This window comes from Myxine glutinosa, chromosome 2, assembly GCF_964187855.1.
Source record: "Myxine glutinosa chromosome 2, kmMyxGlut1.1, whole genome shotgun sequence".
In the NCBI taxonomy this organism is placed as follows: Eukaryota; Metazoa; Chordata; class Myxini; order Myxiniformes; family Myxinidae; genus Myxine; species Myxine glutinosa.
In genome coordinates, this window is record NC_136262.1 from 143,594,814 (window position 1) to 143,612,517 (window position 17,704).

Consider the following 17,704-nt stretch of genomic DNA (forward strand, 5'->3'; position numbering starts at 1 on the left):
TCTCTCTCAACGATACTCCGCACATCCACTGAACCATTCGCATTTCCACCCTTTCCAGCCTTCGTCGCTGCTCTACGTTCATTACCCATGTCTCGCCCCCATAAATCATAACACTTCTCACACATGCAGCATACACCTTTCCCTTCAGCTTCAACGACACTCCCCTCCTCATCAGCACGCCACTCAGTTCCCAAAACTTCTTCCATGCACATCTCACTATAGCAACCGTTGCCGAGTCTGATCCACCTTCTCCATTCAGAATGTCTCCTAGGTAGCAAAATGTTTTCACACCTTCCAGCTTCACGCCGTCTCCAAGATCCAACTCAACATTTCCTCCGTCTGCAGCTCCCTCTGTGCACACCTTACATTTGAATGTAGCTGCCACACTGGTTAATGACCCGCTCAGACCACTACATTTTTGATGAATTCACTCAGCGCACATTGTACATTGAATGGAGTTCACTCTGACACCCTTCCTGCACACAGCACAGGGCCACTTCCCAGTTCTTTCGACCTCACCACATGCTTTACCACTTGCCATCACCTTCGTCTTTCCGATATTCACCTTCAGACCTTTTGTCTCCATACATTCCTTCCACTTGTTCATCTTTTCCTTCAGTCCATCCATACTTTCCGCAATTAACACCAGATCATCTGCATACAACAACTCCCACGGTAAACCCTCCTTTACATTCTGAGCCAGCACCTCCATCACAGCTACAAATAGTAGTGGACTTAGTACCGACCCCTGATGCACTCCCACCTTCACCTCAAACTCACCACTGTTCCCGTCCTTCGTCCTTACAGCTGTGCGCGCTCTTTTGTACATTGCCATCACTACTCTGATCAACCATTCCTCCACTCCTAACTTCCTCAATGCCCATGTCACTACTTCACGTGGAACCCTATCGAAAGCTTTCTCCAGATCAACAAACCCAAGAAACAACCTCTTCCTCTTCTCCATGTACTTCTCCTGCAACTGCTTCACAATAAAAAGCGCGTCTGTCGTTCCTCTTCCTGGCATAAATCCAAACTGCATTTCGTCGATCTTCACCTTCTTCCTTATCCTCCTCTCCAACACCCTTTCCAATACCTTCATTCCATGCTCCAATAACTTTATCGCTCGGAGGTATAAGTACACGAAAGCAAATAAAGAGAGACAGTGGGAGTGGATTTAATGGTAGTTTATTTTCACTTTTCTCTGGCAGTACACTGTTGACATTTACATGCAAAATTCCAAAAGCAAATATCAGGAAACCTCAATCTTCAACATAACATCCCCAATCCTTTTGCTCTGACAAGGTTTATAACATTGGAAACGTCAGCTGATTTTACTTCCCATGGTGGTTAGCCAACTTTTGTCAATTCCCAGTTGATCAAACCTGTTGTTTGAATTTTCCAACGACACACATCAGCCCTAGTCTTGGCAAACATGAATATTCCTCTGTCCGTAAATCCTCACATCTTACATTCATGTCTTCTAAATCTGTCCCTACTTTGGAATAGGATCTAAGGCTTATGGAGGATGCGGCACATTTTCATTAAAAGGCTTCAAGTTACTTTACACCGTTACACTAATTGTAAAAAACTCATTGGTGAATGATCAACATAGTACGTTGGATTTGAACCTGGGATCATAATCTTTTCTTTTTTTTTTTACCTGGAAACACCTGCATTGGCAAGTTGTCTCCCCACCCACCACCCTCCTATATTTATTTATTTATTGCACCCGTGACCTGACCCTGGGTATACTACCAACACGTATGCCAAATTTGGTGGAGATTGCGCCAACCTTGTTTTTCCAAGGATTTTCCAGATGATACATGGACTGATGGAATGACGGATAGGTAACAGGTAACAAACAGGACGACCTTGTTGTACATACGTGGAAAACAAAGGGTTAAGAGAAATCTGGGCCCTGGACACAGCTCAAGCAACATGAGTCAAATGGCCTCCTCCTGTGTCTCCGTTTCATTTTCTGCCTTGTCGATGAAATTATTTGAAAAAAACTGCAAAGGCTTTTATGAAATTACATGATTTTGTAATTACTTCTAAAATGATCTTGGGTTCAGGTTGAGGTTATGTTAAGATTTGTCTCTGAGCTTGACAGGCAATTTGAATGATGTCCATTAATTGGAAGTTATATCATTGCCAACAAAGGTTCCTACACGGACTCAATGGAGAATCCTGGACACAATTAGATGATGGGGAGGTTGAGGGACATGGAACAAAATAAACTAAAATAACAATGGTTCTAGCTTTGTGTCAAACAATAGAATCACGAAGCTATCACAAGCTTCATGAAATAGCTTCATTTAGCAAAAGGTCATTTAATTCTTCAAACCGAGCAGAGTGATTTTACATTTCATCTCCTGAAAATGGATTCTCAAGAATGACGTGTTTCTCACGCCTCACAAATTGCTTCGTATCGCAACTCATTTCCTCGACTTCATGCTCAAGGTGTCTGACCTTGTACAAATTCGTTGCCACACAATACCTGTCGTTTGTAATGCATTGACGACCTCCATTTGCAGTTTTGATTCAACATAACTCTGGCTGTCTTTAAAGCTGGGATTTGTAAAGTCTGCATTTCATTTGCATTGATACGAATCCCAGTCAAACAGCAAACAATAAAATGGGGAATGTTTCCCATACAGAGCCCCCCTCTTCAACCCTTCATAATGTGATCCCTGCACCATGTTTCCATACAGAGCCCCCCCTCTTCAATCCTTCATAATGTGATCCCTGCACCATGTTTCCCATACAGAGCCCCCCTCTTCAATCCTTCCATAATGTGATCCCCGCACCATGTTTCCCATACAGAGCCCCCCTCTTCAATCCTTCCATAATGTGATCCCTGCACCATGTTTCCCATACAGAGCCCCCCTCTTCAACCCTTCATAATGTGATCCCCGCACCATGTTTCCCATACAGAGCCCCCCTCTTCAATCCTTCCATAATGTTATCCGTACACCATGTTTCCCATACAGAGCCCCCCTCTTCAACCCTTCATAATGTTATCCGTACACCATGTTTCCCATACAGAGCCCCCCTCTTCAACCCTTCATAATGTGATCCCCGCACCATGTTTCCCATACAGAGCTCCCCTCTTCAATCCTTCATAATGTGATCCCCGCACCATGTTTCCCATACAGAGCTCCCCTCTTCAACCCTTCCTAATGTTATCCCTACACCATGTTTCCCATACAGAGCCCCCCCTCTTCAACCCTTCATAATGTGATCCCTGCACCATGTTTCCCATACAGAGCTCCCCTCTTCAACCCTTCATAATGTTATCCCTACACCATGTTTCCCATGCAGAGCCCCCCTCTTCAATCCTTCCATAATGTGATCCCTGCACCATGTTTCCCATACAGAGCTCCCCGATTCAACCCTTCATAATGTTATCCGTACACCATGTTTCCCATACAGAGCCCCCCTCTTCAACCCTTCATAATGTGATCCCCGCACCATGTTTCCCATACAGAGCCCCCCTCTTCAATCCTTCCATAATGTGCTCCCCACACCATGTTTCCCACACAGAGCTCCCCTCTTCAACCCTTCCATGATGTGATCCCAACACCATGTTTCCCATACAGAGCCCCCCTCTTCAATCCTTCATAATGTTAATACTGCACCATGTATCCCATACAGAGCTCCCATCTGCAACCCTTACATAATGTGCTCCCCGCACCATGTTTCCCATACAGAGCCCCCCTCTTCAATCCTTGCATGATGTGATCCCCGCACCATGTTTCCCATACAGAGCCCCCCTCTGCAATCCTCCCATGATGTGCTCCCTGCACCATGTTTCCCATACAGAGCCCCCCTCTTCAATCCTTCCATAATGTGATCCCTGCACCATATTTCCCATACAGAGCTCCCCTCTTCAACCCTTCCATGATGTGATCCCTACACCATGTTTCCCATACAGAGCACCCCTCTTCAATCCTTGCACGATGTGAACCCCACACCATGTTTCCCATACAGAGCCCCCCTCTGCAATCCTTCCATGATGTGATCCCTGCACCATGTTTCCCATACAGAGCCCCCCTCTGCAATCCTTCCATGATGTGATCCCTGCACCATGTTTCCCATACAGAGCCCCCCTCTGCAATCCTTCCATGATGTGCTCCCTGCACCATATTTCCCATTCAGAGCCCCCCTCTGCAATCCTTCCATGATGTGATCCCTGCATCATGTTTCCCATACAGAGCCCCCCTCTGCAATCCTTCCATGATGTGATCCCTGCACCATGTTTCCCATACAGAGCCCCCCTCTGCAATCCTTCCATGATGTGATCCCTGCACCATATTTCCCATTCAGAGCCCCCCTCTGCAATCCTTCCATGATGTGATCCCTACACCATGTTTCCCATACAGAGCCCCCCTCTTCAATCCTTGCACGATGTGAACCCCACACCATGTTTCCCATACAGAGCCCCCCTCTGCAATCCTTCCATGATGTGATCCCTGCACCATATTTCCCATTCAGAGCCCCCCTCTGCAATCCTTCCATGATGTGATCCCTGCACCATGTTTCCCATACAGAGCCCCCCTCTGCAATCCTTCCATGATGTGCTCCCTGCACCATATTTCCCATTCAGAGCCCCCCTCTGCAATCCTTCCATGATGTGATCCCTGCATCATGTTTCCCATACAGAGCCCCCCTCTGCAATCCTTCCATGATGTGATCCCTGCCCCTGCTCCAAGTTAAGAGACCTGATCAGCCCTTGGCCCGGCTCCACACCGGTGTAACTGCCTGGTGCCAAGCTGCACCCGGTGTACATTGAGCTGCACGGCAAGGGCACGGGCTTTTTCGTAGAAGTAGAGGGAACGCACACGATCATGCAAATGGCTGTGAAACAATGTGGCAAGTAACGTGTACAGATGCAACTGCTTCTTTTTGTTTTCCAGCTCAATGGCTCCAAGTAGTGCCATACTGTAGTAATCAATGGCCTTGTAGGCCTCCTGCAAGATGAGAAATTAGCAGATCACTTCCATGCACAATGTCAGGATGCACCAAACTTATTTGGCAGTACCAAATTGACATAAATGGATATATACATATATATCTGTCATTTGGGTCTCCAAATTACAGATTTGGTATTTGGTAATTTGGTGGTTGGTAATTTGGATCTCCAACCTAATGAGCGAACGTCATGACGTCATCGCCATGCATGTCCGCATTGCCTGCAAAGCTCCAGAGGAACCATCTCGCAGTGCGTCATTATGGATCTTAAATTCAGATACTGTCACAAGTGCATGCAAAACTCACAGTTACCGACCTGGTTTCGCCCTTGTTGGGGCTTCATCAGGGCAACGCAGTGAGGCTTCCATACACTTGTAACTCTGAAAACCTTTCGGTTTTTATATCAGTCATTATGGGACTTCATACCATCAGTGGGGAACCGCCAGTAAGGTGTCCCATACAGCTATTGCTGCACCTTACTGGGAGATAATGTTGCTGTGTGGCAGGCGGTGCTTTTCGCTCCCAGTAAGGTGCAGCAGCAGCTGTATGGGACACCTTATTGGCGGTTCCCCACTGATGGTATGAAGTCGCATAATGACTGATATACGTATATATATATATATATATATAATCATTAATATTGTTTGTGTGTTTCAGGACTGATGTGTCGACTTTGGTTCACGATTAATACACAGTATGGGTATTTTGCAATCAAAATACCTGTTCTATGTGACCACGTGTACCTCTTCTCTTTCAATGGTAACATAATAAAGGAAGCTTCAATACATTATAAACTTTGACAGCATGTGCAATGGTTGCCAACCTATGGCTGTTTGTCCATACTCTATTCTTTTTAATTTTCAAGCACCAAGCAAGGAAGCAGCAAGTACCATTTTTTAATTCTTTGGTTTGACTCGGCCGGGGTTCTAACCACCGACCCTCCCAGATTCGGAGCGGACGCACCGCCGATTCTGGTTCAAACATGAAAAACTTTTTTTTGTTTTTGATTGACTTGTTTTTTGGGGGAGGTTTTTGATATTTTTTTTTATTTTTTATTTTACTTGTTTTTCAATGATATGGAAGCCGTGCCTATCTGTGCCAAACTTGTGTAATGGCAGACAATGAAAAGCAGCAAAGATCTCTTGATATTTCAGAGGCGATACTGGAGTTAATTTGTTTTGTTTTTGATTGACTTGTTTTTTTTGGTTGTTTTGATATTTTTTTATTTCGGTTTTTTTTTTTTTTAAACTTGTTTTTCAATGATATGGAGGCCATGCCTATCTGTGCCAAACTTGTGTAATGGTGGACAATGAAAAGCATCAACGATCTCTTGATATTTCAGAGGCGATACTGGAGTTAATTTGTTTTGTTTTTGATTGACTGGTTGTTTTTTGGTTGTTTTGATTTTATTTTTTTTCGTTTTTTTTTTTTTTTTGAAAACTTGTTTTTCAATGATATGGAGGCCATGCCTACCTGTGCCAAACTTGTGTAATGGCGGACAATGAAAAGCAACAAAGATCTCTTGATATTTCAGAGACGATACTGGGGTTTTTATTATTATTTTTTGTCTTGTCTTTCCTTATCGAGGGAGTGCTGTGTTCCGATTGGTGTGCTCCGGGTGAACACCAAAGTGTGTGCTGATTTATATCCCGAATTTGAACCAGTTTTGTTGGCATGTTTGTATTTCTGCAAAGGGTTGATCTTGCTCTGATTTGAATTACAAATGATATTCACGGACATAGTAATGTGTTTCACACACATTGACAAACCATTCCTGTGTTTGACTAGTTTGCTGAATTAATTTGCCGATGTATTTGTTGGTGTATTTCTAATTTTGAGCATGCTTTCATGTCGTGTTTTATCAGAGTGAATCGGGACCGACTCCAAAAATTGTAAACTCATTTGTATAATCTCCTTTGATAAACTTTGAGCATTAAGGGAATGAATCAATGGTGGAAGTAAACAGAGAATGTTTTCCCAGCTCATTGCTTCTATATATGCTCTTTGATGCTGATAAACCAACGAAATTTTAAATTTTGAAATTTACACATCGCTTGTTTGATCTAGATTGCTCCTGTGGAAATACAAATAAATAAAAAATACCAATTGCTTTACAATTTAAAAAGTAAGAGTACACTAAATCAATCTGACGCATATCCAGAGAACTGGGACTACCAAGCACGACTGTACACAGGATTTTGCATAAAAGACTGAAGCTTTATGCCTACAGGGTGCAGATTACCAGCAGCAATTCAGAGCAAATGAAATGTTTGCATTAAATATTGACTTGGCAAAATGACCAGAACACACATTCAAAGGAGGCTCAGTTTTGACATTTTCCCAATGACATTACATTGAGCATCTTGTGCTGGAAACATCCACAATTCAGGTCATTCTGTATAGGATTCTGAATAAATACCGCTTGAGAGTGAAGATTTTTGCACGTCACCATAGAATGTTCAAACCGTACACGTGTGCTCACCCCGGGTCTATCAGAGGCGATGTGGCCCAGCAATGTACACACGTGAATACAGTAGGTGAGCTCTGGCCTGGAGAGCACAGGTGTAGAGCCGAGCATCAAGGTTCGCAGCAAATATATTTCTGCCTCATTTTCATGGTGCATCTTAATGTGCACCATAGCCAGGCGATGGCAGGAAACTTTTTCACACAGTCGATCCCCTGAGGAAAGAACACAGAAATATCCGAATCCATATTCAGATCTTCACCAAAATAGAATCGGATAGTCCTTGTGACACATCCAACCTGTCCACCAAGTTTCGTCCTAATCCGTCCACAACTTTTTGAGATATCCTTCTATGTATCGTTTTGGCCCTGTCTTCCAATGTTGAAGAATCACTTTTTAAAAATTCTAGTAGCCGGATCCGAATCCAGATCTTCACCAAAATCGAATCATTTCGTCCTTGTCACATACACTACCTTTCTACCAAATTTCGTCCGAATCCGTCCACAACTTTTTGAGATATTTTGTTCACAGACAGACAAACAAATGAAAAATCACTCATAGAGCGACACTTGGCAAAACAGAACAAAGTAGAATTGGCACTCAGTAGAGCATCCTTTTGACCTCAAAAATAATTAGTGGTTGAATTCAGTGACCTGTTATGCAAATCTTCAAAGTTTAAGTTAATCGGATGAAAATTGACAATTTTAGAAATTTCGGCTGTGATGATCTTTTGGGCTATGATTTGGGCTATATTAAGTTTAAGTTAATTTGGGCTATGATGACCTTTTGTCCTATGTTGATCTCAAAATAGTTGGTGGTTGAAATCAGTTAAGTGATATGAAAATCCTATTGGTTCACGAGTTATCAAGTGACCACTATATTCGTCATGTGTGTGCGTCTGTCTGTGTGTGTGTCTGTCTGTCCGCAGCATAACTACCCGATGATATCATCCGATCTTGATGAAACTTGGATGGGAGGTTGATATCATGATCTAGTTGTGTCCTGCCTCGAGTGGGCGTATTGCGCCCATTGTGGGCGTAGCCACGCCCGAAAAAGATGTATTTTTAGGGGGGTAATCGATTTCAAGCTACATCTTCTCCGAGGGGTTTGGTGGAATCTGACAGGGGTGTTTCAATATTTGGTTAGGCCAATGTCATGTGTCTCGCCCCACGGAGCTCGATTTTTCATTTTTTTTATCTTTATTTTTTTCATTTCATTTTTCACCGAATTTTCGGTATTGTGTCACTAACTAACCTCATAACTGATTATACATTATTTTCTATCTCATTTCAAGGTCAGTAACCTTCGTTTTGACATTTCCGGGCCTGGCCTGTCCGGGCCTGTTTTGGTTAGAGTCCGTCCTTTGTCATTGAATACCGCTCGCTCATGAATCATCGTCGTCTCCTGACTTATTCAAATTTCAAGTCAATCCGATGAAAATTGAGGATTTTAGAAATTTTAAAAAAAGTGGTTGACTTTTGGCCTATGTTGACCTTTTGGCCCATGTTGATCTCAAAAATTGTTGATGGTTCAATTCAGTTAACTGATATGAAAATCCCATTCAAATTCCAAGTCAATCGGATGAAAATTGAGGATTTTAGAAATTTGAAATAATTGTTGACCTTTGGTCTATGTTGACCTTTTTGCCTATGCTGATCTCAAAAATAGTTTGTGGTTGAATTCAGTTAGCCGATATGTAAATCCTATTCAAATTTCAAGTAAATCGGATTAAAATTGAGGATTTTAGAAATTTGAAAAAAGTGGTTGACCTTTGACCTATGTTGACCCTTTGACCTCAAAAATATAAACGATTTTTTCGGACAAAGATCTCTACCATTTGTTGAAGTTTCGTGAAGATCGGTTTAAAATTGTGACCTGTAGGCAAGTATAAATGAGCGGACAGACAAACACATAAACACACGCAAATAAAAAATCACTCATAGAGCGACACTTGGCAAAATATAACAAAGCAGAATGGCAGTCAGTAAAGCATCCTTTTGACCTCACAAATAATTGGTGGTTGAATTCAGTTCGCTGATATGAAAATCCGATTAAGATTTCAAGTCCTTCCATCTGCTTGGAAATCAGCCAACATCACCGCTTTGCACAAAAAAGGTGCAAAAACAGATCCTAGCAACTACAGACCAATTAGCCTTCTCCCAATTATCAGCAAAGTCATGGAATCCATCATTGCTTCAGATATGAAATCTTTCCTCTTCTCCAATGGCTTGATCTCTGATCATCAATTTGGTTTCAGACCTGCTCAATCTACTCTGGACATGCTGCTTCTGCTTTCTCAACAATGGATGGAGGTCCTCAATGCCAAACAGGAAATTAGAGGTGTCTCCCTTGACATATCATGTGCCTTCGATACGGTCTGGCACCCTGCTCTGCTCACCAAACTCTCCTCTTTTTGTATGAATGGAAATCTCCACGCATGGCTGGCGGACTTCCTCTCTAGTCGTAGTCAACGTGTGGCCCTGAATGGGTTTCTCTCATCTCCTCTTCCTGTTCAGGCTGGAGTTCCCCAAGGTAGTGTTCTGGGCCCTGTGCTTTTTCTGGTCTTCATCAATGATCTCTCTGACTCTCTTGAAAATCCTCTCTATCTCTTTGCTGATGACTCTACTCTCTGTCACTCCATTCCTCATCCCTCAGATCGGCAGTCTGCAGCCTCCTCACTCTCTGCAGACCTGGACAAAATCACAGACTGGGCAAACAAGTGGAACATGTCTTTCAATCCTGACAAATCTCACACTCTTACGATGTCTCTCTGAAAAGACCGACTGGACAACCCTCCCATCCACTTTCTGAATAATCCTCTCCAAGAAGTTCTGTCACTCAAGCTTTTGGGTCTCACTATCTGCCATGATCTTTCCTGGGAAAACCACATTTCAAATCTGGCCTCCAAAGCCAGTCGTCGACTGGGCATCCTCCGTCGTGCGAAGTCCTTCCTTGGCACACCTGAGCTCCTCACCACATACAAGGCTTTCATCCGCAGCTCAATGGAATACTGCTCTCCCCTCTGGGCTGGTGCTCCTGCCTCACACCTCGCTCGTCTTCACGCTGTTGAAACCAAAGCGTTCAGAATCATTGGAATCTTCCGCGATGAAGCTAATTCCAAGGGCCTTTCACTCACTCACCGCAGGCAGGTGGGTGGTCTTTCCGTCTTCTACCGACTCCTCTCTGGCCTTCCCCCCCCCCCCCCCCCAGCTCTCTCTGGGCTCTGCCCCCAAATATGCCTGCAGGTCGCACAAGATCTGCCTGCAACCCTCTTATGGTTAAACTTCCAAAATCAAGACTCTCTGCTCACCTTCACTCCTTCATTCCTCTTTTCTCCCGCCTCTGGAACAAACTCCCTCACTCTCTTCAATCCCACTCCACCCTCCAGGTCTTTAAAACAGCTGTTCACCACCATCTCTTCTCTTCCCCCATCCAAAACCTTGATCTTTTCTACCCCCGCTAATTTCACCCCAAATCCACTTTTTTGAAATACCAACTTCTGTCCTGGAAGTCCTTGGTGTCCTTGTGTTTTATACTTCTACCCCCCCCCCACCCCCCCACCCCCCACCCCCCACCTTCCCACGCCTCCTCCCCCCAAGTCCCCTCCCTCCCACACATCTCCTTGCTCTCAAATGTTATGTTTGTGTGCTTCCCCTTCTCTCCCCATCTTGTCTTCCACTCCTTCTTTTTATATATTTTGTTTGTCTGGTTGATTTGTTTGTGAAATAAATGTTAGCTCTTTCACGAGCCTCGATTCAGTATACAAAAGTCAATTGGATGAAAATTGAGGATTTTAGAAATTTCAAAAAAGTGGTTGACCTTTGGCCTATGTTGACCTTTTGGCCTATACTGATCTCAAAAATAGTTGGTGGTTGAATTCAGTAAGCTGATATGTAAATCCTATTCAAATTTCAAGTCAATCGGATGAAAATTTAGGATTTTTGAAATTCTAAAAAAGTGGTTGACCTTTGGCTTATGTTGATATTTTGACCTACGCTGATCTCAAAATAGTTGGTGGTTGAATTCAGTAAGCCGATATGTAAATCCCTTTCAAATTTCAAGTCAATCGGATGAAAATTGAGGATTTTATAAAATAAAAAAAAGTGGTTGACCTTTGTCCTATGTTGACCTTTTGACCTTTTGACCTCCAAAATATATAGGATTTTGTCGGACCACGAACTCGACCATTTGGTGAAGTTTCGTGAAGATCGGTTTAAAATTGTGACCTGTAGGAAAGTATAAGTGAGCGGACAGACAAACATACACACAAACACACACACACACACACAAACCGGAGTGATCAACATACTTGCAAAAAAATAAAATAAAATAAATTGCCAACTAACAAACATACAGACAGGTGTGAAAACATAACCTCAATCCACCTTTGTTAGTGAAGGTAACCATCTTATATGCAAAGTGAAGTGCCTATCGCAATGACGTCTTAGGTCCCATAGCCTGCTGGTAGTCCCATAGCCTGAATGAGAACCAAACCAAGACAAACTTCCCTACCAACTATCTCTATTTAGGACCGGTCTCCCATAATTACTGCCCACTGATGTTAACTCAGCCTCGGAATTCTTCCACAGAAACCTGCTCTCATGCACAGATTCATCCCATCTCGTCTTCAATGATCCTACCCTTCTTCGCACGGTACACTGAATCCTGTGGTGACACAGTTACCCTGAAACAACCTTCTCTTCCTCGATATCTATTAATTACGTACTGTTTGAACTCAGTGGCATCCTGTCTCTTAATTACATATGTCTATTAATTACGTACTCTCGAAATGTACCTTTCAAACCTTTGGACTCCTGAGACCCTTTAAGACCCCCAAAGACATTTAAGACCCCAAATACTCTGAAGACCCTTAAAAACACAAAATGACCCAAAAGACCCCGAGGACTCCTTATATATTTTTGGAAATATTAAAAAACCAATTCTAAATTCAGTTTTATAAAGAGGATGTCATAGGTTACATGTCCGATGAAAGCGGGGTTGTACCAAAGTGAGGTTGTACCAAAGTGGGGTTGTATGAAAGTGGGGTTGTACCAAGGTGGGGTTGTACCAAAGTGGGGTTGTACCAAAGCGGGGTTGTACCAAAGTGGGGTTGCACAATGGTAGGGTTGTATCAAAGTGGGGTTGTACCATAGTGGGGTTGCACAATGGTAGGGTTGTATCAAAGTTGGGTTGTATCAAAGTGGGGTTGTATCAAAGTGGGGTTGTATCAAAGTGGGGTTGCACCATGGTAGGGTTGTATCAAAGTTGGGTTGTATCAAAGTGGGGTTGTATCAAAGTGGGGTTGCACAATGGTAGGGTTGTATCAAAGTGGGGTTGTACCATAGTGGGGTTGCACAATGGTAGGGTTGTATCAAAGTGGGCTTGCACAATGGTAGGGTTGTATCAAAGTGGGTTGTACTATAGTGGGGCTGTACCATAGTGGGGTTGCACAATGGTAGGGTTGTATCAAAGTGGGCTTGCACAATGGTAGGGTTGTATCAAAGTGGGGTTGTACTATAGTGGGGTTGTACCATAGTGGGGTTGTACCAAAGTGGGGTTGCACCACGTTAGGGTTGTCTCAAAGTGTAGCAGATTGGATCCCGGTCATAACGCAACGCAGTTATAATGTGGCTTGGCGTCGGTGGCCCATCTAGTTACCCTGAGCTCGTGAAGCAAAAAGCGGGGTTAAGCATTCGTGTGCCGTACGTGTGTGTGCCGTATGTGTCTGCATTTTAAAAATTCACTTTCTCGGCAACCGTTGGTCCGATTGACACGAAATTTTACCATAGAAGTGCCTCCGCCTGTATAATTTTTTTTATTCATAATAATGACATCCTAGGTCACGTGGTATGGACGCCAACTTGGAAAAACGTTACACCTCCATATCTCCCAAACGGCTCAATGGAAAAAATTGAAACATGGCTCATTGTCAAGTACTCACCATGGGGAATAAGATATGTTGATGGTGATGTCATCGGTGCCTTAATTATGATGTCGTAATTCGACAAGTACAACGCTTGATCTGATCAGTATGAATAAAACAAATATTCCTCTGCAACTGTTAGACCGATGAACACGAAATTTTCAGAATATGTGCGGCTCTTCCTGCAGAATGTTTTAATGATAATTATAACGTCATAGGTCACGTGGTACAGACGCAATCTTGGGAAAAATCGAAAAACGTTGCACCTCTATATCTCCGAAACCGCTCCATGGACAAAATTGAAACATGGCTCATTGTCAAATACTCCCCTTGGGGAATAAAATATGTTAATGATGTCATTGGTGCCTTCGCTATGACGTCATAATTCGACAAGTACAACACTTATCCGATCATTGTGAATTTTTTTTCTCAGCAACTGTAGGTCTGATGGGCATGAAATTTTCACCATAGGAGTGCCTCCTCCTGTAGAATATTTTACTGATAATCATGATGTCATAGGTCATGTGGTACAGGCGCCATCTTGCAAAAACCGAAAAATGTTGCACCTCTATATCTCCAAAACTGCTGAATGGAAAAATTGAAACATAGCTCATTGTAAAGAACTCCATATGGGGAATAGGTGTTGTTAACGATGACATCATTGGTGCCATAATTATGACGTCATAATTCGACAGGACAACACTTAGTCTGATCAGTTTGAAATGTATTGAGCCTGATCTATACAACAATTATATTAGAGAATAAAAATTTATGATGTCATCGCTCACGTGGTCTGGCAGCCATATTGGATCAAAGAAAAAAAATGTTCAAAAACAGAAGAGTTGGCTCACAACAAGTTGACTGCGCAGGGTAAGTATTCTATGAATACCATTTAGTTACCCTTGCCAGAGGAGAGGGGATTGCATTTGAGTCCGTTTGTTTGTCTGTTTGTCTGTCTGTCTGTCTGTTTGTCCGCACAGAATAAATATGATTTTCTCTGCAACCTTTGGTCGGATTGACAGGAAATTTTCACCATAGGTGCAACTCCACCTGTAGATTTTTATAATGATAATTATGACGTCATAGGTCACGTGGTTCGGCTGCCATCTTGGAAAAACCGAAAAACTTTGCACCTCTATATCTCCAAAAGCGCTGAATAGAAAAAATTGAGACGGCTCATTTTAAAGAACTCTCCATGGGGAATAAAATATATTAATGATGATGTCATAGGTGCCACCATTATGACGTCATAATTCGACAAGTACAAAACTTCATCCAATCAAGATGAAATTTCTTGAGCGCCACGTCGGCATAAACTTGTGGAGGAAAAAAATGACGTCATTGGTCACGTGGTTCGGCCGCCATCTTGGAAAAACCGAAAAGTGTTGCACCTCTATATCTCCGAAAGGGCTGAATAGAAAAATTGAGACATGGCTCATTGTAAAGAACTCTCCATGGGGAATAAAATATGTTAATGATGATGTCATAGGTGCCTCCATTATGACGTCATAATTCGACAAGTATAAAACTTCATCCGATCAAGATTACATTTCTTGAGCATAATCTCAGAATAAATTGGTTTAGAAAAAAAAAATGATTACGTCATCGGTCACGTGGGTTGGCCGCCAAATTTGTTTTAACACAAAATCCTTAAAAACCACTAAAAATACATCCTGGCGAGGGTTTGCAATCTCTGATTGCTCTTTTCCTTGTTACTGTTTCAATTTGGAACGGTAAATTGAGGACACCACATGTGCTTTCAGTAAATCCACATTTGCTTTCTACCAGATGTTGCTTTCAGCGAGGGGCTCCTTTTGGTGGTGGTTCGTATGCTTCCTGTGGCTGCTTGGCTGCATCATTTTCCTGGGGGCACGGCTGTGCCGCTTATGGAGTGCCTCCCATTACCTGTCAGCTGGTATTCATTTTGCAGACCTCGGAAGGATGACAGGCTGAGTCAACCACCTGGTGTTAATTAAATGGCCCGACAGGGACTCAAACTCAGGACCCTAAGATCTCAATCCAGCCACATTAACCGTTAAGCCAAGCCAGGCTGAGGCTCCTTTTGATGGACGAGAAGCATTCGACACATTATCCACAAAATAAACGAGATGGAATTTATCTGATGTGGAATCCACAAGGGATCCAAACTCAGCACTGACAGCTCAAACACCACATCATCAAACAAACAGCACACACAGTCAATGTCCTCTGTTGCAGCATCAATGTGCCATCTACAAACAATTTAAAAGTTGAACGTATTTGCTTATGACCCACCAAAATGTACGCTCAGCCGCAGTGCCCTCTGTCCGACTTCCAAAGCCTTAGAGAAGGCTCTCATGTGAATATACATGTGTGTCAGCTTGCATGTGATGCGCAGCTCTGCCTCCTTTTCTCGTGGTCCTCGTGCCTCACGTAAAGAGAATCTCTGCCAAAAATACGTCGTGAAGATCTCACATGAAAACATGGAAAGTAAGGATTTTTCACACGGTGGGAAATTGTCAAATGTGGTCAGTTATTGTATGACGGTTTTAATAATTACTCTGTCTGGTGATTTTATTTATACATATTCGAGGCTCATTCGTGTAAGAGCCTAGTATTAGTAGAGTGAATAGATGAGGATACAACAGGACAAAAGGAACAGTAGAGAGGAGAGGGGGGACACCAACAGCAGAGTAGAAGGACAAGATAGAGGGAGACTTGGACAAACAATGGGTGTGGGAGGAATGGGAGGCAGGAGAGGGTGGCGGGGGGATCAAGATGGATACAGAAGGCAACTCTCAGGAGGGAAACCTGGAAATTTGGAAGGAGGGATTTGGGGAGGAGGTTTAACGAGGGTATAAAAGATCTTGAATTTGGTTCAGGGACAATCTGAGATGGTGGTGAACAGTTGTCTTGAAGACCTGGAGGAAACAATGAGAATATTCGGATTATGATCGATTTAACAAAAATTAAATTTGATCATAACTTGAATAATTTTCCTCCTATTTTAATGATGTTGAGTTTTATGGATACATTGTAGATGGGAAAAGTTTCTTTATTTAAACTCTATCCCTAAATGTTGAAGGTCAAGGTCATATGGTGGTCTGAAAAAATTGTGGCCACCATTGCATTGCGGGCCAACAGTAGGTCATGGGTGATCACCGAGGGTAAGTTGGAGGAGGCTCACCCTGAATGATCGCTTTGTCATCGCAGATATCTAGTTACCTCCACAACCCAAGGTGGATGAAGTTATGTATTCAACCATGTCTATCTGTCTGTCTGTTTATTACTTGCAAAAATCGAAGATATTTCAAGTATATTGGTTGGTCTTGTGCGTTATTCTGTCTGTCTGTCTGTTTGTTTGTCTGTCTGTTTGTTTGTCTGTCTGTATGTCAGTCGCCTACAGGTCGAAATTTTCAACAGATCTTCATGAAACTTCACCAAATGAGGAGTTGGTCATAAGCAAGAAGCCTATTGTTTTTGGGGTCAAAAGGTCAATAAGTCAACATAGGCCAATTGTCACCAACTTTGTCAAATTTCGAAAATCTGCAATTTTCATCCAATTGACATAAAATTTGAAGAATATTTGCATATCTGGTCAATAAATTCAACCAAGTATTTTTCAGGTCAACATAGGCCAAAAGGTCAACGTAGGCCTAAAGGTCAACATAGGCCAAATTTCTAAAATCCTCAATTTTCATCCGATTGGCTTGAAATTTGAAGAAGATTTGCATATCTGGACACTGAATTCAACCACCTCGTATATTTGAGGTCAACATAGGCCAAAAGGTCAACATAGACCAAGTTTCTAAAATCCTCAATTTTCATCCAATTAACTTGAAATTTTAATATTATTTGCATATCTGGTCACGGAATTCAACCCCCAACTATTTGTGAGGTCAACATAGGCCAAAAGGTTAATATAGGCCAAATGTCTAAAATCCTCAATTTTAATCTGATTGACTTGAAATTTTAAGAGGATTTTAAAGATAATTTAAAGAGGATTTTAAGGGGAAATTTTAAGACCAGATCACTGAATTCAACCACGAATTATTTTTGAGGTCATCATAGGCCAACAACTTATTTTAAAGATTTCACAAGTATTGTGCTATGCACGTCACATTTCTTGTTTTTTGTTTGTTTGGGAGCACGATACCTCAAACAGTTATAGACGGATATGGGAAAAACTTGGTGGACTGTTTTGGGTACGTCACAAGGATTAATTGATTCGATTGATTATCGTGAAGAACTGGGTCCGGATACTAGAATTTATTAAGTGATTCTTCACCATTGAGAGAGGGCCAAAAACTATATATATATATATATATAATCTCAAAAAATTATGGACGGATTCGGACAAAGCACGG

General features: G+C 42.4%; 1 protein-coding gene across 5 annotated transcripts in view; it reads right to left on the reverse strand.

The window, feature by feature from the left end:
• Nucleotides 1-1,169: 1,169 nt before the first annotated feature.
• Nucleotides 1,170-17,704, reverse strand: part of SH3TC1 (SH3 domain and tetratricopeptide repeats 1) — a 98,200-nt gene continuing 81,665 nt past the window's right edge. For 3 of the 5 annotated variants that reach the window (XM_078771764.1, XM_078771765.1, XM_078771763.1), the window contains exons 15-17: nt 15,633-15,783; nt 7,454-7,650; nt 1,170-4,970 (exon numbers count right to left, since the gene is read on the reverse strand). In XM_078771764.1, the coding sequence (XP_078627890.1) occupies nt 4,713-4,970; nt 7,454-7,650; nt 15,633-15,783 (606 nt within the window). In that variant the 3' untranslated portion in view covers nt 1,170-4,712. Of the gene's footprint in view, nt 4,971-7,451; nt 7,651-15,632; nt 15,784-17,704 lie in introns of those variants that run through there. The other 2 variants (XR_013622395.1, XM_078771766.1) reach the window with 2 other exon arrangements.